We start from the raw sequence: 18,371 nt of genomic DNA, 5'->3' as shown, positions 1-18,371 counted from the left end.
TAGAAAATGAAAATAATGATCTTATCTATACACTCCCACAGGGGTAGTTTGAGTGTCATTATTCACAAAGGATGATAGATATTTCTAAATGTCCAATGTGTGAGTACTATATTAGAATATCAGTATTATCAAATAGCATTGTCAACAAAAGAGAGCCACTTCCAAAGTAAAATTTTCCACTCTTTGCACAATAATGACTACATAACATAGTGGCTACCAAACACATTAAGTAAAGAAACTGCTGTAAATTTGTGTGAAAGAACTCCTACACATGTAAACCCCTGTTTATTTGGTTTCTCTTTAGTAGGTTGATTTGCACTTTTCGAAACTGTTACACTCATGATAACACCTACTATGCCATTGCTTCAGAAATTATGTCAAGATAGTTCTACACCAGTAAGTAAATAATATTTGAGTCATTACACTGAATCCCCTATTAAAACAGAAGTGAAAGTCGCTTAGTCGTGTCGACTCTTTGTGACTCCATGGACTGTACAGTCCATGGAATTCTCCAGGCCAGAATACTGGCCTGGGTAGCCTTTCCCTTCTCCAGGGGATCTTCCCAACCCAGGGATCGAACCCAGGACTCCCGCATTGCAGGTGGATTCTTTACCAGCTGAGCCACAAGGGAAGCCCAAGAATACTGGAGTGGGTAGCCTATCCCTTCTCCCCCGGATCTTCCCGACCCAGGAATCGAACTGGGGTCTCCTGCATTGCAGGCTGATTCTTTACCAACTGAGCTATCAGGGAAGCTCCCATTAAAACAGAATCCAAAACAAACATCCATTTTGCACTGTATTTTGTTCTACAGCAAACAGAGTAGAATTCCAGTACGAGTAGTTTTGAAAGAACAAAGTATTGATACAGCTATCTAAAAATATTAAAGTGGCATCATGTAGAAGACGTGTTATTTTTTGGTGAAAAAAAAAAATCCATCAAAACCAAAGAGAACAAATGGATTTGACTCTTTTCATGCATAAAACTCGACTACTGTGTTGGTCCCCAAGGTCACCTGCCTCCCTGCAAGGCATATTCAGTGAGCTAGGAACATCAGTCAGTAAGTCTGACTACTAAACTGGTAGGTTAAGTGAAGACTCAAGAGAATATCTATATTAGGTGACTCAAACAACTTACTAAAATAAGCTATTTGAAGGGTGGGGCATGGGAGGGAGGTTCAAGAAGGATGGGACATATGTATACTTATCGTTGAGTCACGTTGTTATGTGACAGAAACCAAAACAACATTGTAAACCAATTATACTCCAGTTAAGAATTTTTTGAGAAAAGCTATTTGAGGATACATCTGACAGCTCTCGTGTCCTGAGGTCTTCCAGCATTGTTACTGGTCCAGGAAACCTGCTGACGTACGTTTTAGTCAAAGACAATATAAACAATTATACTTACAGGCAAAAATCAACTGCCTCTTCCATATTATATAGCATAGAAATCCATGAGCTTGAATCACATGTCTGTCCAAATACTTAGAATATTTTTGAGAAAACCACTGGTCTTATCCTCAAGACCTATATGGTCTAATTCCTTACAAAGGCAGGCCAATCCCCTGTCAAAGCTGGCTCTTAAATTTTCAGAACAAAATAATCAATTTTGTTGTTTATACCTATGATATCATATGAAGATGAGCATCACTTTAATTAATACATTATTATAGCAATCAATATTTTGTCATAATTTAATTTAAAAACATCTACCACAGTTTTCCATGAAAAGAGCATTTACAGCCTCTGATATTGCACAGAGCTAGAGACATGATGCTGAAGCTGAAACTCTAATACTTAGGCCACCTGATGCGAAGAAATGACTCATTGGAAAAGACCCCGATGCTAGGAAAGATTGAAGGTGGGAGGAGAAGGGGATGACAGAGGGTGAGATGGTTGGATGGCATCACCAACTCGATGGACATGAGTTTGAGTAAGCTCAACATCGCCTGTTGGCGATGGACAGGCGTGCTGCAGTCTATGGAGTCGCAGGGTCAGACATGACTGAGTGACTGAACTGAAATGAACTGATATTGCACAGAAAGTCTCTGGGAAACAATTTGACTGTTTATTCCTCTCAGGACTCTAAGTTCTCACTCAGTATTACATCGGCAATAAATCACCAGGAATTTACATCCATGGATTATATTATCTCAGTTTCCTACAGAAAATTTTTCACTGGGTTAAGATTTAATGTGACACGAAAGCCAGTGCTTCTACTTTTCAAAACTTACCCTAAGGAAATAATTCAAGTATTTACATGTATTTATTTAGTTATATCTCTGCTTTGTTCCAGAAAGCTCCAAAAGCTTGCATAAATCATCAAAATAGAATAAAATTTAAGGGAAGGGGATGAAGGAAATAGGACAAAAAGGAAAGAAAAGGATGATGACTCCAGAAACAAGGCTGGTATACTGTATGTAAGGTATTCTTTAGATTTCCATTCCATTCATGTTTGCTAGATATGCACCAAAGATTTGGCTCTCTGCATTTTTGACAGCTCACAGCCATGAGGGAAAATCATTCAGTTACCTGATTCCCTGAAGAAAATATTAATAAATTCTTATTCAAAAAAACACATGATTTCTGGTACTGAAATAAGAGAAATTTCTCGCATGAGTCCTCATAAGGAAAAACACAGAAAATGTAATAAGCAATATCACCGTCAACATTCTTAAGAGTAAATACATCAACACATTGCAAAGGGCTGGTTATTACACTGTCCACTAAGGTGAGCCAGTTTCCAACTTGAAATTCAATGAAAGCATTGTATGGGAAACTAACCACTGTTCATCATCCAAAACAGGGAAAGCAGTAAGTGTAAGGATATTTATGCAACATTTTTATAGCATGAAATGACTGGTAAATTGCAGCAAATCTTAAAATTGAGAATTAAAAATAAAATCATAAAAAGTATGTAGTAACAAGAAAAATATATAATGTGTTCAGTGTAATAAGTAGGGTAAAAAATTAAGAATATAATTGCAAACATGAGGATACATTTGGCTGCTGCTATGTCCTGGGGTCCTTTCCTGCTGAAGAAACCCAGCTGAGGTTCCTTGTGAAAACCGTAATTGCATGAGGGCTAAGATGATTTAATTTGCCAACAGGATAATAGTTGTGCTAGATTGGCAGATTTGTGAATATTTTACTCAGTCTGTTTTTTCAAACCAACTGTAATAAAAGTATAGCGAATTTAAAATAAAAGCATATACATAATGCTTCCCACTTTATAGAGAGGCAACATAATTAACCACCTGAGACAATGTCCACACACATTATTCAAGACTGTCTATTAAGATACTTGATATTCTTTATATAAAGACCTCTATGAACTCATTTCTCTTTGAACTTGACACTTAAAATCATAATGCATCTCTTCTCCCATAACCCAGTGAGAAGCACAATATGGTTCCATTTCTGCCTTAACTGCAAGAGAACCCCAAGCTAAACTGATTTCTAAATTGTGATAATTATCTCCCATTAGAGGCTCAGCAAGATCTATTTCTCTGTTCTTTTTCATTGATTTGTCTTTTTTACTGTTTAGCTGTATTTTATGTTTTTTTTTTAATGTTTGCTTATTTTTTTATGTTTAGCTCTGTTTCAGCAATGTAAGCCAACTTGAAAGCTTTTGTAGAAGTAAACACATTCACAAATGAAATGATATATAATCAAATAAAATGGCATATCTGCCAAACATAAGAAAGAATTTCTAATTAAATGAATTGCCCAGCACTGGAACAGGCTGGTTCTCTGGGGTTTCTGGGAGGTTTAATGCTCCACTTAGAAAGTTAAAATTATAAGGGATTTCTTGGAAAAAGCAATATTAGTCTAGACAGCTTTTGCAAATTCTACTAGTCTATCAAAAAAAGGAAAACATGATACATGAATGGCAAGAAACTTTACATATGACTGAGTCTAAATCCCTCTTTTACTGATGAACCTAGAGTTTCAAAATAAACTGCTAGTAGTTTGCAGGGCTGGAATCCACGTCTAGTCATCTAGGGTGCCCTGTTAATGACAGTAGAAATAGGAGAAACCTTAACAATGTATTTCCTGTTTCCTGTTTTGTTTCTCTTTTTTTCAAGAAATTGACTGATTTCTTAGGAGAATGTTTGAGGACTTTTAGAATACCACCTTTATCTTCCCTATCAAACTCAGCCCAAACTCTCAGGAAGCCTTCTCTGGGATGGAGAACTCAAGCCCTGAATCCCTCTTCTCCTTTGCACCCCATCTCAGTAAGTAGCAGACATGTTAAACAGAATGAACATGAAAGTCATGGAGAAATGTAATGAAAGATAATTGAAATACTTTGAAATGAATTTTTACCTCCTTGGGAAAATACAAAGGACCTTCTCATGTATTAACTAATTGATTTTCATAGCAGAATACTGCCTCCTTCCATTTTTCACTGTTTTTACATATGCAAGACAACTTTTGGTCATTTGCTCATTATTCCTTCGCATTTCCAAAAGCAGAGAGCTCTCATTCTCCATACCCAATGAGGACCCTTGATATAAGATGTGTTCCTGCTGTTTAGTTCAGACAAGTATTAGGTGAAGTGTACACAGGTCTGTTCAGATTTGGCTTCATTTGTCATAGCTGGTGGCAAACACAGCTCTGGTCATGTTCAAGTAAACATGTCACATAAAGACAAACCATCTCCTAGTCATAGGCTGCTTTTGGAAGGCTGGCCAACCATCTTCCTAATGCCTCTGACTAGTTCAGGTATGAATCAGGTGAACAGCCATGGATACTCACCATGATTCATCACCATCCCCAGAAAAAGAGTTCAAAGTACATGTTTCAGTGCAAGGGGGGGTCAACACCTCCATCTTGCTGCGCAAAAGGTAGTACTCTTTATGCACAACCATAAAACCAATTGGATTTTTATTGAGCACCCGCCTTAAGCAAGCACTGTGCTAAGTGCCTTTTTATGTCGTATTTTATTTAATTCTCATACCAACCCTAAGGGATGTGGATATCTCTTCATTGTTTTACAGAGGAGAAAACAGAGGGAGATTAAGTAAATTTCCCCTGGATACAAAGCAGGTAAATATTCATTCTATGAGTCGAAACCAGGCAACAAAATGCTGAATCCCACACCACACACTTAATCCCTCCACCAACTGTCTCCTTCTATTGCCAAACAGCAAGTATTTTTAGGCTACTCTCACAAGTCACTGCTCACAGCTCTGGGAGCAAGTAGGCTTATGGGTACTATTCAATCCCGAGATTAGGATAATGCTACAAAGAAGGTCTATTTCTGCAACTGACACCTTTTAAGGGAAACATAGGTTGAACATTCTTCCATCTAATGCTGTGATTCCACTTTTCTTATTCTTACTAGTTCTGAGTCTTCTCTGCCTACATCTTCTCCTTCTAGATTGGTTCTGACCTGGACCACCACCTCAGCTCTCACAACTATCCTTGGTAGCACTACAGACACGCGGCTTCAGCTGACTGTACTAAGTGTGCGATGACCCCCCAGTCTCTCTCTCCAATGCACCTTCCCAACCCCTGCGGGCACCTCAGATGTACCAAGGTGCCTCAGATGCACCAATCACAACTTTAATTCCCATGGTCTTATTCCCCAGTTTCCTCCCCACTTGAATATTCTCTCTCAGTGAATAGTATTGCCATCCTGAAACCCAGACAGCAAAGCTAGAGATTCAAGGATCACCCCTGATTCCTCTGTCTTCCTGACTTCTCATCTCCAACTGAGCATTATATCCTATCTATTTGTACTCCCCATCACCATCACCCTATGGCGTGTCCCCTCAGTTTCTCTCTTCTGGGCCACTGCTTTCCCTGTCTCCAACATCTCTGTCCATCTTCCACAGTCACCAGAGTCACCTTTGAAAACCCAGATCTGAATTTATGATTCTCCTTTTTAAAGCTCTTCAAGTGTGCCCCATTGCCTAATGGTCATACACCTTAATGGAATTCTCTTCTGCACCCTACCCTCAAGGTTTAAACACTTATTGGTAGTTTCTGGAAGGCACCATGATGTTTCCTGTTTCTGTGCATTTGCACGAACAATTTACTCCAACTAGAATGTTGTTCTATTTATATATTAGAGACAAGTTCATTTTTCAAGGTCCAGCTCAGGCTCTCCTCCTCGATTAAGCCTCCAGACCTGAGCAAGCAGAGTGACTCACTTGGTCCTTCACATCCCACTGTTAATAGACTTCTGCTGTTGAATTCATTCCACAGTGCTGCTCCTGCTATTTACACTGGCCCTCTCCTACTGGCTTTTGAGCCCTTTGATAGCATTTAATTAGAGGTGCTAGTGCCAGTGCAGGAGAAGTAAGAGACATGGGTTCAATCCTTGGGTCAGGATGATCCCCTGGAGAAGGAAATGGCAACCCACTTCAGTATTCTTGCCTGGAGAATTCCACAGACAGAGGAGCCTGGTGGGCTACAGTCCATAGAGTTGCAAAGAGTTGGATACGACTAAGCAACTGAGCATGCACACATACACACAATTATGTGAGACATGAGGCCCGTGAATCAATCATTCTTTCTTGGCTTCTAATAGGTGCAGCATCCTTCCCCATCACTTTGACTTAGGATGTACGTGTGTAACTTGCTATGGAGTGGGGGCAAACAACATATGGCACATCCCAGCAAAAGCTGTAAAGAGTCTGAATAGTAGGTCTCCTCCCACCTTGCCCCCTCAACCTTCTGCTCTCCACCAGGAAAGTGCCATACCTGGGGCAATGGCTACTCCTTTGATCTAAGTCCCAGAACGAAAGCTATATGGAAATAAACCTAGGCTTTCTATCTGGGACAGAATCTAACCAAGCGTGACCAAGCAACACCTCACAGGAGTAAACCACTGAGATTCAGGATCAAAATCTGATTGATTCAGGACATTTTAAAGAAAGCAATGTGACTTCTGAACAAGATTTAAAAGCTGCCCAAAGATCCAATTTTGGAACTAGCTATGCTCAGATCTAGTTAGGTTGCCTTTGATGAGCAACTTACTCTGTCTTGTCTCCAATTCCATCAATTACAAAATAAGTGTCTTGAAAGTCCTTTCCAGTTCAGATTCTCTAATGTCTAGCATTCTAACAAGGAAATAAATATAGTCATCATAACATTCGAATGAGGTAGAGAAAAATTATGACTGCTACTTTCCAGAAGAGAAAACTGGGACACAAACGTAAACATTTAAATAAAATCTGAAAACTCTGAAGACTCATCGTTATGGACAAAGGCACCTGCAGGGAAAGACAGCAGGCTGCATGTGGAGGACAGTGCTTGACGCTTAGGATTCTGCCCCGTCTACTAGGCAACCCTCCCACCCAATAGCAGCTTCATTAAAGTATCCAACCCTCATTTTTTGCAACCTAAATTACCAAAATAAACACAGCAAAGTGCTGAAGTTACAGCACAAATTTAAAAGAGAAAAGAACATAGCCAATGTCTTCTTCCTGCCATCCCAGACAGCAATGACCATATTGACAGTTTCAGAGTCCCATCATTAAGCCATGACACTAAGCTAGGATCATGGTACAAGCTCTCCAAAGGCTTAGGTTTGAATTTTAATGACAATAACATGTATTTACATTGCCAACTTAGTGCCAGGCAGTGTTCTGAGCACTTCTCATGCATTAACTGGTCTAACTTGTCTAATCCAAATACCACCAGGAGGTAGATACTATCTTTAATCTCCATTTTACTAAAGAGGGCTTCCCTGGTGGCTCACACAGGAAAGAGTCTGCCTGCAAGGCCGGAGACCCTGGTTCGATCCCTGGGTTGGAAAGATCCCCCAAAGAAGGAAATGGCAGCCCACTCCAGTATTCCTGCCTGGAGACTCCCTTGGACAGAGGAGGTCCATGGTGTCATAAAGAGTTGGACACGACTGAGCAACTAACTCTTGCTTGCTTGCTTGCTAAGGAGGAACCTGAGGCACAAAGAGGCTAAGTGATTTGCCCAAAGCCACATTGCTACTAAGAGAAAAGAGCCAAACCCATGAAACCAGGCTGCTGAGTTTATTACTGTTGACGGGAGAATCCAACTGTCACTCTGATGACCTCATCGTCCCAACCTAGATAACCTCAGAATAAAATTCTGCTTCCAGATTTCTCTCAAATTTCCAATGTAAGAAAGCAATCCTCATTTCTACTCCAACCCATCATTATTCAATATAGAAAATCAAAATGTTTTCCCTGATTTCAACTATTTGCTTAGTCTTGTAAAAACCACAGTTAACACAACAAATAAGTAGATACCTTTCCTATAAAAGTGTGTCTTTTCTATTTAATTGGCGTTTCCCCTCCACTGACAACTAGAAGGTACACCTCATGAGGGCAGGGACTGTCTTGTTTACCATTGTAGCCCAGCCTTCTGAATACCAACTGCACATAGTAGGCATTAAATAAGTATTTGATGAATGAATGAATAAATCACAAGTTCTTTAAGGCTTGGATCATCATTTTGTTCAGGATTATACACATAAAAGATATAAAGAAAATGATGCTTACTAAAAGTACATGAAAATAGAAATATAATTTTTGCTTCTTTCCTTTTATGTTTTTTTCCTCCATATTTTACTTCTGGCAAAAGATTTTTAAGTTTCTGCAAGTGGAAAGGATATAGCTATGAAAGAGGATTTAAGGAAGGTCCCTGACCCACTGAAACAAATAGGAAAATAAATTTAGTCTCTGCCATGGCTAGGCTTTTAAGACAACAGAATACTTTCTTAATTTGTAGTTCCCGTGACAAAGCACCTAATAACCTGATGCAAAGCATGTTTCTAAGATGCATTAGAAATGATTTCATGATTGATGTAATGCTGACAAATAGTTATAAAGTAGCTAATATACATGTATCATTTGAAATACACAGTTTAAAAATTAGAGCTACTCATTTATTAAATTGGATTGTGTCTATTTCATTTACTTTGTATATCATGAACACATCTTATGTAACTATCAGGACACGGAAAATAGATAACCTGAATCATTAAGAAAATACAAAGCTTGGTCAATTTTTTGAAATTAATAAAATTATTGCCAGTTGGATGTGGTTTTATTTATAGCACAAGATGATAGAGATATTTTAAAATTAGAAACTTCTTTTCAACTAAAAATCAGATATTCTTCTCCTTTCTATAAATTAATGAGTCGTGGAAACAGAAAATATAAACTAAAAAAACCTCCTTTATTGTTTCCATAACGGCATGCTATTTCTTGACATGCCACTAGAGGGAGCACATGCTTGACTGAAAGCCCTCCTTGGCTGCAGTTGCGAAGAAGGGGGACCAGAAAGTAGAAGTCAGCGTGGTGTTTTGGTTTTAAAATAAAGGTACACATATAGCATTCAGCATTGTAGACAACATCCATGTTGTGTAAACATCGTGTGAAAAATTCTCCTTAGGCTTAATGTTACAGTTTTGTTTTGTTTTTTTCCAATAACACGTTTTCTCCACTTGGTGTAACAAAAAGAAATTACTTGGACACTTTATTTAAGAATCAGGTAACCTTGAAATATAAACATTTATTTAGTTATTATTTCCCTGAGATATAAACTAAACTAACTTTCTCAAGGCTGGTGGTAAGGAGGAGGAATTGGAAGGCCTGTGAGTCTCTGACTTTCCTTTCCAAAGTCAAGATATCTTAGCTTCCTGTTCAATCAAAAACTCAGCACCACACCTCAAATGTTCTTCCTTATCTATGCCTCCTTTGTATTCCCCTGTTCAACTCTTCTCCTAATCCTTCCCTCTTTTCCCCAGTTTGAAAGCATCAAGTTCATATATTATCAAAGCCCAAGATCCAGAAAGAACTGGTTTGACACCTCAGGTCTGGCAATGTCCTACTATCCAAAAATATAATCCATATTGAATTTGGATGCCTGGAGAAAAAAGTTTTTTGCCTGTGTATCATGTGTGTGCGTGTGTGTGTGTTTGTATACAGACATAAACACAGATATATGTACTACATCATAAAATGTTAATTTAACTTTATAGAGTAAAACATCTGAAATATAATTTATCAGTAGTAATGTTAAGAAAAGGCAGGCATAATATGATTACTTACCAAAAAACACCACTTGCTATTATGGGCAGTGATATTTGCAATTAAGTTGAACACAACTAAATTATGACTTGAATTAAAAGGCATTTTCTAAGATGGCACCAACATGTTTAAAATTTAATACATTTTATGTGAGATACTGGAATTGTTAACATAGAATTTTCTTTCTGCACCGTGTGCACTTTTTAAAAAGCAAAACATCTCTAACCAATATCAAAATGCTCCCAGAATCCATAGACATTTCATTGCATAATAAATTGAAGGAGCACTTTTTTCCCAACCAATTATTACTTGCCCTTCCTTGGGATATATGATTGTATTTATATCCATGGCTAATAGTAATAGAATTCCTGACATTCTCTTGTGGCCACTATGTCCACATTAATTTTAAATGAAAACTAAATGGAGGCTGGGGGGACTGATAATGAAACACACAGCCTTTTGCCATTGGTCAGTATCTGATTAGAATGAGTCAGCAGGTCTTAGAAAGTTTGGGAGCAATAGTGGTATCTCAGCGGTTAGTGAAAAGTGAGTTTGGGTCTGAATTCTGGGCCAGACAGAGAGATACAGGGCCACAATGCCAATGACATCCTTCTCCAATTCTGTCTTCCCTACAAGTCTTATTACCTGGGAACAACTAATTTGTTAAGGTGAGAAGCTGTCTTTTTTCTAAAAGAAGCCTGAAACACAGCACACAGGATTATTTGTGATCTTACATGGTCCAGACCTCTGAGGTTTAACAAAGTGACAATGGCCTTGCTTATCTTTGCTGCTGGTAGACAACAGGGTAAATACGTGAGTGTGTGAGCATCTACCATCTTTACAAACTGTTCTAGAAACCGTGGAGATAAAGAAGAAGCATGAAACAGAAGCAATAAAAGTATGTTGTTTTGGCTCAAGGAGTGTATCACCTAGTTTGAAAAGCACGTTTTTATCTACACTGAAAAAGTAACTCATAAATTTAAATGAGTCTTTGAATATGTAAGTTCAACATGAAGGATACACACAAGGTCAACATGAAAGGGTACACTTCTGCCCTGATGAAGCTGCTGCTGTTCGCATTGTTTTTTGAATTGCCTTCAGAATGAACTTAGAAGGCATGCAGAAATATTTACCAAGTTATAAGTCCATGGTATCACTCAGGTTAATCAGCCATATGATTCAGAAATTTCTTCCAGTGATTCTGGCCACTTCCAAGTATTGAAGCTGCCCTTAATGAACATATTAACATATTAAATTGCCCCAGCTATGGCCTTTCACATAAAGTGATATCCTTTCTGTAAAGGCAGTTCTGCTATTTGTGTGATACTTCAGTTCTAAAAATTCTAGTATATTTATTTTAAAAATTAAATTATGTTGCTGCAGAGACCTACCTTATATTCTCGAGTAGATAGCAGGCTTCAAAGCAATCACAAAGTACTATTATAAAAGTGCTGCACATTCCATGGGACTTATGTGTTCAATGTAATGGAGATGTATCACAGTGAGTTCTCAGTTCAGCAGACACAAGTTAAAAAATAGATATGCCCTCCTGCAATTGCTTCAAACACCTCTGAACTGATTTCCTTTGGTTCCCTCTCCTCTCTCCAAGCATGTCTTCGCATGGACTTCATCATGGCTCAGGTGACTAGTTTCCCCCAATCACAGTTACTCTAGATTATCCATTCTCCCTTATTTTATCTCATTTCTGATCAGCCACCAATTCCTGTCGGCTTTATCTTTTAAATATTTCTCACCTCCATGCCCTCTCCTCTATTTGCTAAACCTCTGCCCTGATTCAAGCCATCACTGACAGAGACAAACAGAACTCTCTAGCAAAAAGCCCCAGGAGCTCCTTCTAAACTGCATGATACTGGGCCCACTGGGCCTGTCCCCCCACCACCCCCTTTGAGCAGTAAGAAGGGCTGCACCTGAATTCTATTATACTTCTGACAGGTCCTATGGTTTCCTTTTCCACAAAAGAGGAGCTACAATTTCCCACAGTGCCAAAGCCCAGAGGAGCTGGGCTTTCCAAACCACCCTGCAAACAGCTGATATCCAAAATCAGGCTAAGAGGCTTGTGCGAGTTTCATGATGAGAGGGACTGGCTATGGGGAAAACTGGGTCTTGCTCTAGTGGGCAGGGTCATGCTCAGTAAACCTTTAATCCAATTTGCTGATGGATGGGCCTGTGCTCCCTCCCTGTTAGGTGTTTGGCTTGAGGCGACCCATTCCCAGAAAGGCAAACCAGTCCTGGAGCCCATGGGCTCTATGGCAGAGCTAAAGAGGACTTATGCCAACACGCGCCTCCCAGGACTGCTGCTGCTGCCGGTGCCCCTGTCTGCATAGCAGACCACGGCCAACGCACCCTTCCAAAGGAGACCCTCAAGCACTGGCAGGCAGGTCTGGCTCCGTCTCCTTTCCCCGGGCTCCTGATGCACACAAGGTTTCGTCTGTGCCCTCCATGAGTCTCTGTTTCCCCAAGTCCCGTGGAAGTTCTGTAATCAAATCCCACTGTCCTTCAAAGTCAGATTCCCTGGGGACTCCCAGTGCCTTTGCCAGATCCTCAGGCTGGGAAGTCTGATGTGGGGCCTAGAACATTTGCAACAGTGTGAGAAATTCTTTGGTACTATTGTTCTTCCTGTTTGTGGGTCGCCCACCTGGCAGGTGATTTTAATGTGATTGCACCCTCCTACCATCTCATTGCTGCTTCTCCTATGTCCTTGGACATGGAGTATCTTTTTTGGTGGGTTCCAACGTCCTCCTGTTGATGGATGTTGCAGCTAGTTGCAGTTTTGGTGTGCTCACAGATGAGTGAAAAAGCCGGCTTAAAACTCAACATTTAAAAAACTAAGATCATGGCACCCAGTCCCATCACTTCATAGCAAATTGATGGGAAAACGTGGAAACAGTGACAGATTTTATTTTCTTGGGCTCCAAAATCACTGCGGATGGTGACTGCCACTGTGAAATTAAGACACTCGCTCCTTGGACAAAAATCTATGAAAAACCTAAAAAGCGTATTAAAGACCAGAGATATCACTTTGCCAACAAACGTCCATATAGTCAAAGCTGTTGTTTTTCCTGTAGTCATGTATGGATGTGAGAGTTGGACCATAAAGAAGGCTGAGCACTGAAGAATTGATGCTTTCAAACTGTGGTGCTGGAGAAGACTCTTGAGAGTCCTTTGGACAGCAAGGAGATCAATCCAGTCAATCCTAAAGGAAATCAACCCTGAATATTCTTTGGAAGGACTTATTCTGAAGCTGACACCCCAATACTTTGGCCACATGCAAAGAACAGACTTATTGGAAGAAACCCTGATGCTGGGAAAGACTGAGGGCAGGAGAAGAAGGGGGAGACAGAGGATGAGATGGTTGGATGGCATCACCAAAGCAATTGACATGAGTTTGAGCAAACTCCAGGAATGAAGGACAGGGAAGCCTGGTGTGCTGTAATCCATGGGGTCACAAAGAGTCAGACATGGCCTAGCAACTGAACAACAACAACAAACTCAGGCTGCTCTCGAGAGCCCTAAGGCCACTCCTACACTTGCCCCATAAAAAAAGGAGAGTAACAGAGGGGCCGTGCAGCTTCTGGGGACAAGCAAAGCATCAGTGCAGCTGGCTAACTGTAGGTTCCCAGGCCCCACTCCATGGAATGCTGACTGACTCTGCTGTCTCACACCTGTGATTTCAGACAGCAGCGATGCTGCTTCTGTGTTTACCTGTCATTTCTCCCCAGAATGAGTGAAGTCACTCAGTTGTGTCCAGCTTTTTGCTACCCCATGACCTGTATAACCCACCAGGCTCCTCCATCCATGGGATTTTCCAGGCAAGAATACTAGAGTGGGTTGCCATTTCCTTCTCCAGGGGATCTTCCCGACCCAGGGATTAAAGCCCGGTCTCCCGCACTGCAGGCAGACTCTTAACCATTTGAGCCACCAGGGAAGCCCTGCTCCCCAGACCATCACCTATAAATCGTTCACCTGCTCTGCTTTCCACACTGCCACCAACATTTAGCCCAAGGCACTTTCTACCTACCACCTCCTTCTATATTTGAACCTAGAGAAAAAGGTCCACATTTCTCATGCTGGTAAACAAGGCCCTGAAGAGTTCAGCTCCAACTTTTCAGGCTCATTTTTGGCCATTCCTGCTTTCCTCCATCACTGCTTTACACACACACACACACACACACACACACCCCTGCACTATCCTTCCCCCTTCCCACCCTCCTTTCCACATAACACTGGACATATCACAACTCTGTGTGTTGGCCTTGCCAGAAATAATCACTGTCACTCCACTACCTTGTGACGCAAACTGAACACAAATGCGGCCTCCTCTGTGAAACCTTCCGAATGCCCTCTCCTAGACTTGGCCCCTGCCCCCTCTCATCTCACAACCATTCAGCCATGTTATAACCCTCCTGAGACAGTGCCCTGCTCTCCTTGATGCCCTCGATTTAAACAAAGGCCTGGCACAGAGTAGGCACTCAAATGTTTGTTCCAGAAATAGTATTAAAAAATGATATCAGCTATTAGATGTATCAACCTGAATATTGCTAATGAACCCTTTTGTCTCATGTCCTCAGGGTGGTCATTTCTTGACTATCTTCAGTCTAGTATCACCTGCTCTTGAAAGGGTTTCACGGAGGATGAATCTGGAACTCCCTCTCCTCCTCTAGAGATTTTCCCATGCAGAGTTACCTAAAGTAAAATCACTATGTGCAATGCAGTGTTTTCTCTGAAAAACTCAACTGAAAGTCATTTTTCAGCCCTCAAGATGTATTTTTCTGAAAGTGTACCTTAAACAATAATATATATGATTATGGGACACCAAACATCGAATTAATATTAATGGCAATAACAATGATCATTTCCTTTAGAGTAATTGATTGAAGTCAAGAAATAGCCGAACCAGTTGACATGCAGTCAGAATTTTACATTTTTCATCAGAAAAACAACTCTCTACCAATGACAAATAACAGTAAGGCCACGAAAACTACCTGTCATGCATCTAATGAAGACAGATTCTCCGGCTACCACGTATAATATGTAATATCCAAAAGCACTGCTCTAATTCACAGCTAATTAGTGTCATGCCATCATGAGAGGTGTCACGGCCCCAACTCTCTCCCCAGATCAGCGCAGACCTCACAAGAGCTGACAGCCGTGCAAGGATCACAACAAGCCAATTAGCACCCACCCCAGCCTTGGGCTGCTGCTTCTCAGCGCCTGCCCCAGCATCAATAAATCACGCTTCCTCGTGAAGCTCTTCTCTGACAGCTGCGAACCACTGCCGCCGGAAGAATAAAGACAATACTTCGAAGGAAAACTCATGCGGGAAAGACAGAGATAGAAAAGGGATATTATTTGCCTTCCTTTAGTGGCACAACTGCCAGCAAAATTGAAGACCATCAATTCAGACTGATTAGGAGGCAACTGCACTGAGAAATAAATTCATGACTGATGCACCTGAAGACCGTTAGTGGTAATCCAAGTCAGCAATTGGCTTGTTCGGTCATTTGTTTGTTTGAATGTAGATATATCAAAGACCCGTTTTCCCCATTTTTCTCCCGTATCACCCTCCTTCTGGCTAATGAGAAAATTTCCCTTTCAGCAGAACATAAAGGTCTGCATTTACTTGCCCCCCAGTGAATACACAGCAATCAGATAATTTGTTTGCAAGACTCTAAATGGCTTGACTTCATTGAAAAGGAATCTATAATGATATGCTGGTCTCCAAGTAGAGCCTACTAAGCTTTCTAAATCCATAGGCAAGCGCTAGAGTATTCTCAGCACATAACAGCCAATATCCTTGTAATTTTATTCTAAGCCTACAAAGCTGTTTTGTTCCATAATATTCTACTTAGAAAGTGTTCAGAACAGTCACTGTAGCCTGGGAATTATTTAAAGATATGACTCAAGTAATCCTACTTTTCATGTGTTTTTCTCATGGAAATATTCTTCTTCTATATTTTTAATGCTAGGATCTAAAACATTTAATCTAGCTTTTGACTGATGACTACCTAATATATAAGCACCTGTAACACTTAAAGATAACTCTTAGGTCCCCTACGCTTCTTGTCTTCTAAGATATTATTAAGTAAGCACATAGTTGACTATTAGCCAGAAAACTACATTTGACCAAATGTTACATGTCATGGGTTAATTAAGTGCATTGGCATTCAGGATTTCAATTCATTTTCTATTTACCAGGCAAATACAAATGAAATGTAAAAAAAAAAAAAGTATTATGGCAAGATCAATTCTGACAAGTTTAGACTCTGCTTCTTGCTTATCATTTCTCTAGAAGGATAGGCCAGTAGATAATGCAAAAGTGTGAAAACACAGATCCATATAGTTTTCATTTCATACCTAGAGAGTATGTATTTGAAACTATTTACAGATACTTCTAACAATAGATAGAAATTTTTTTGCTAATTTTTATATTACTTGAGCAGTTCAGTAAACTTATTGTTGGTACTATTCTGAAGATAAATAAGCCAAACTTAAAATTAACATGTCCATGTTCACACAGAAGGACATGACTACAGACTCTCAAATCCATACTTAAATCACACAGACAATTCCCATACCTGAAAGGGCAAAATCGCCTTTCTGACTTTCACTTTCTCTGATTAGAAAAGCTCCCGTCTGATTTTCTGAACATAATAGTTGTTTTTCAGCATCTGTTCTCTTGATTGCTCCAAAGAACCACCTAAAAAGAGAGAGAGAGAGATAAACTTTAATTAACCAATCAACATTTGTTTTTTTTAAGGAGGAAGAAGTTTGTCAATAAAGTATTTCAATATCACAGAGACTTGATACTCTTCAGTGAAACTATAACAGGTACAAATGGTAGCTTTCGATACTTGACATGGTTCTTCTGGATGTCTTCAATCCTCATCAGGAGTCTTTAATACATTACAAAATAGGAATTTGGGTGATGTCTGTTATGACAACCCTTCTCACACATGCATTCTCTCTGAGAAATCCTGTATTCACTTTCTGTCAAATGCAAAGCTTCCAAGGTGGGCTTACCACCACATGGTTAAGTCTGCCATGCTCCATGATCCAAAATTGCTCATCATCACCATCAGACTGTCCACTAACTCTCCTAACACCAGGTGTTAGGAGGCAAACATTCCAATCCAGGGATTCATATATTTCACATCAAACTGTGAACAGTCAAAAATGTCATTCTCTGAGCTTTTCTTCTTCTGCTTCTTCTTTTTATTATACCTTTTTGCAGCACCCAGGCTTAGCTGTCCATAGCATGTGGGATATAGGATTTTAGTTCCCCAACCAGTGATCAAACCCATGTCCCCTCCCCAGAATATTGGAAATAAAAGCAAAAATAAACAAATGGGATCTAATTTAAATTAAAAGCTTCTGCACAACAAAAGAAACTATAAACAAGGTGAAAAGACAGCCTTCAGAATGGGAGAAAATAATAGCAAATGAAGCAACTGACAAACCACTAATCTCAAAAATATACAAGCAACTCCTGCAGCTCAATTCCAGAAAAATAAACGACCCAATCAAAAAATGGGCCAAAGAACTAAACGGACATTTCTCCAAAGAAGACATACAGATGGCTAACAAACACATGAAAAGATGCTCAACATCACTCATTATCAGAGAAATGCAAATCAAAACCACTATGAGGTACCATTTCACACCAGTCAGAATGGCTGTGATCCAAAAGTCTACAAGCAATAAATGCTGGAGAGGATGTGGAGAAAAGGGAACCCTCTTACACTGTTGGTGGGAATGCAAACTAGTACAGCCACTATAGAGAACAGTGTGGAGATTCCTTAAAAAACTGGAAATAGAACTGCCTTATGATCCAGCAATCCCACTGCTGGGCATACACACTGAGGAAACCAGAAGGGAAAGAGACACGTGTACCCCAGTGTTCATCGCAGCACTGTTTGTAATAGCCAGGACATGGAAGCAACCTAGATGTCCATCAGCAGATGAATGGATAAGAAAGCTGTGATACATATACACAATGGAGTATTACTCAGCCATTAAAAAGAATACATTTGAATCAGTTCTAATGAGGTGGATGAAACTGGAGCCTATTATACAGAGTGAAGTAAGCCAGAAAGAAAAACACCAATACAGTATACTAACACATATATATGGAATTTAGAAAGACGGTAACGACAACCCTGTATGCAAGACAGCAAAAGAGACACAGGTGTATAGAACAGTCTTTTGGACTCTGTGGGGAGGGGATGATTTGGGAGAATGGCATTAAAACATGTATAATATCATATAAGAAATGAATCGCCAGTCCAGGTTCGATGCAGGATACAGGAAGCTTGGTGCTGGTGCACTGGGA

The 18,371-nt window shown here is 40.0% G+C and overlaps 1 protein-coding gene across 2 annotated transcripts in view; it reads right to left on the bottom strand.

The window, feature by feature from the left end:
• Window positions 1-18,371, bottom strand: part of FRK (fyn related Src family tyrosine kinase) — a 100,036-nt gene that overhangs the window by 22,741 nt on the left and 58,924 nt on the right. For both annotated transcript variants that reach the window (XR_008698094.1, XM_055535122.1), the window contains exon 2: window positions 16,618-16,739. Coding sequence is in view for 1 of the 2 variants with exons in the window: in XM_055535122.1 (XP_055391097.1) it covers window positions 16,618-16,739 (122 nt within the window). In the remaining variant the exon portion in view is untranslated. The remainder of the gene's footprint in view (window positions 1-16,617; window positions 16,740-18,371) is intronic.

Source organism: Bubalus kerabau, chromosome 9, assembly GCF_029407905.1.
Source record: "Bubalus kerabau isolate K-KA32 ecotype Philippines breed swamp buffalo chromosome 9, PCC_UOA_SB_1v2, whole genome shotgun sequence".
In the NCBI taxonomy this organism is placed as follows: Eukaryota; Metazoa; Chordata; class Mammalia; order Artiodactyla; family Bovidae; genus Bubalus; species Bubalus kerabau.
This window is presented reverse-complemented; position numbering and strand designations above follow the sequence as displayed.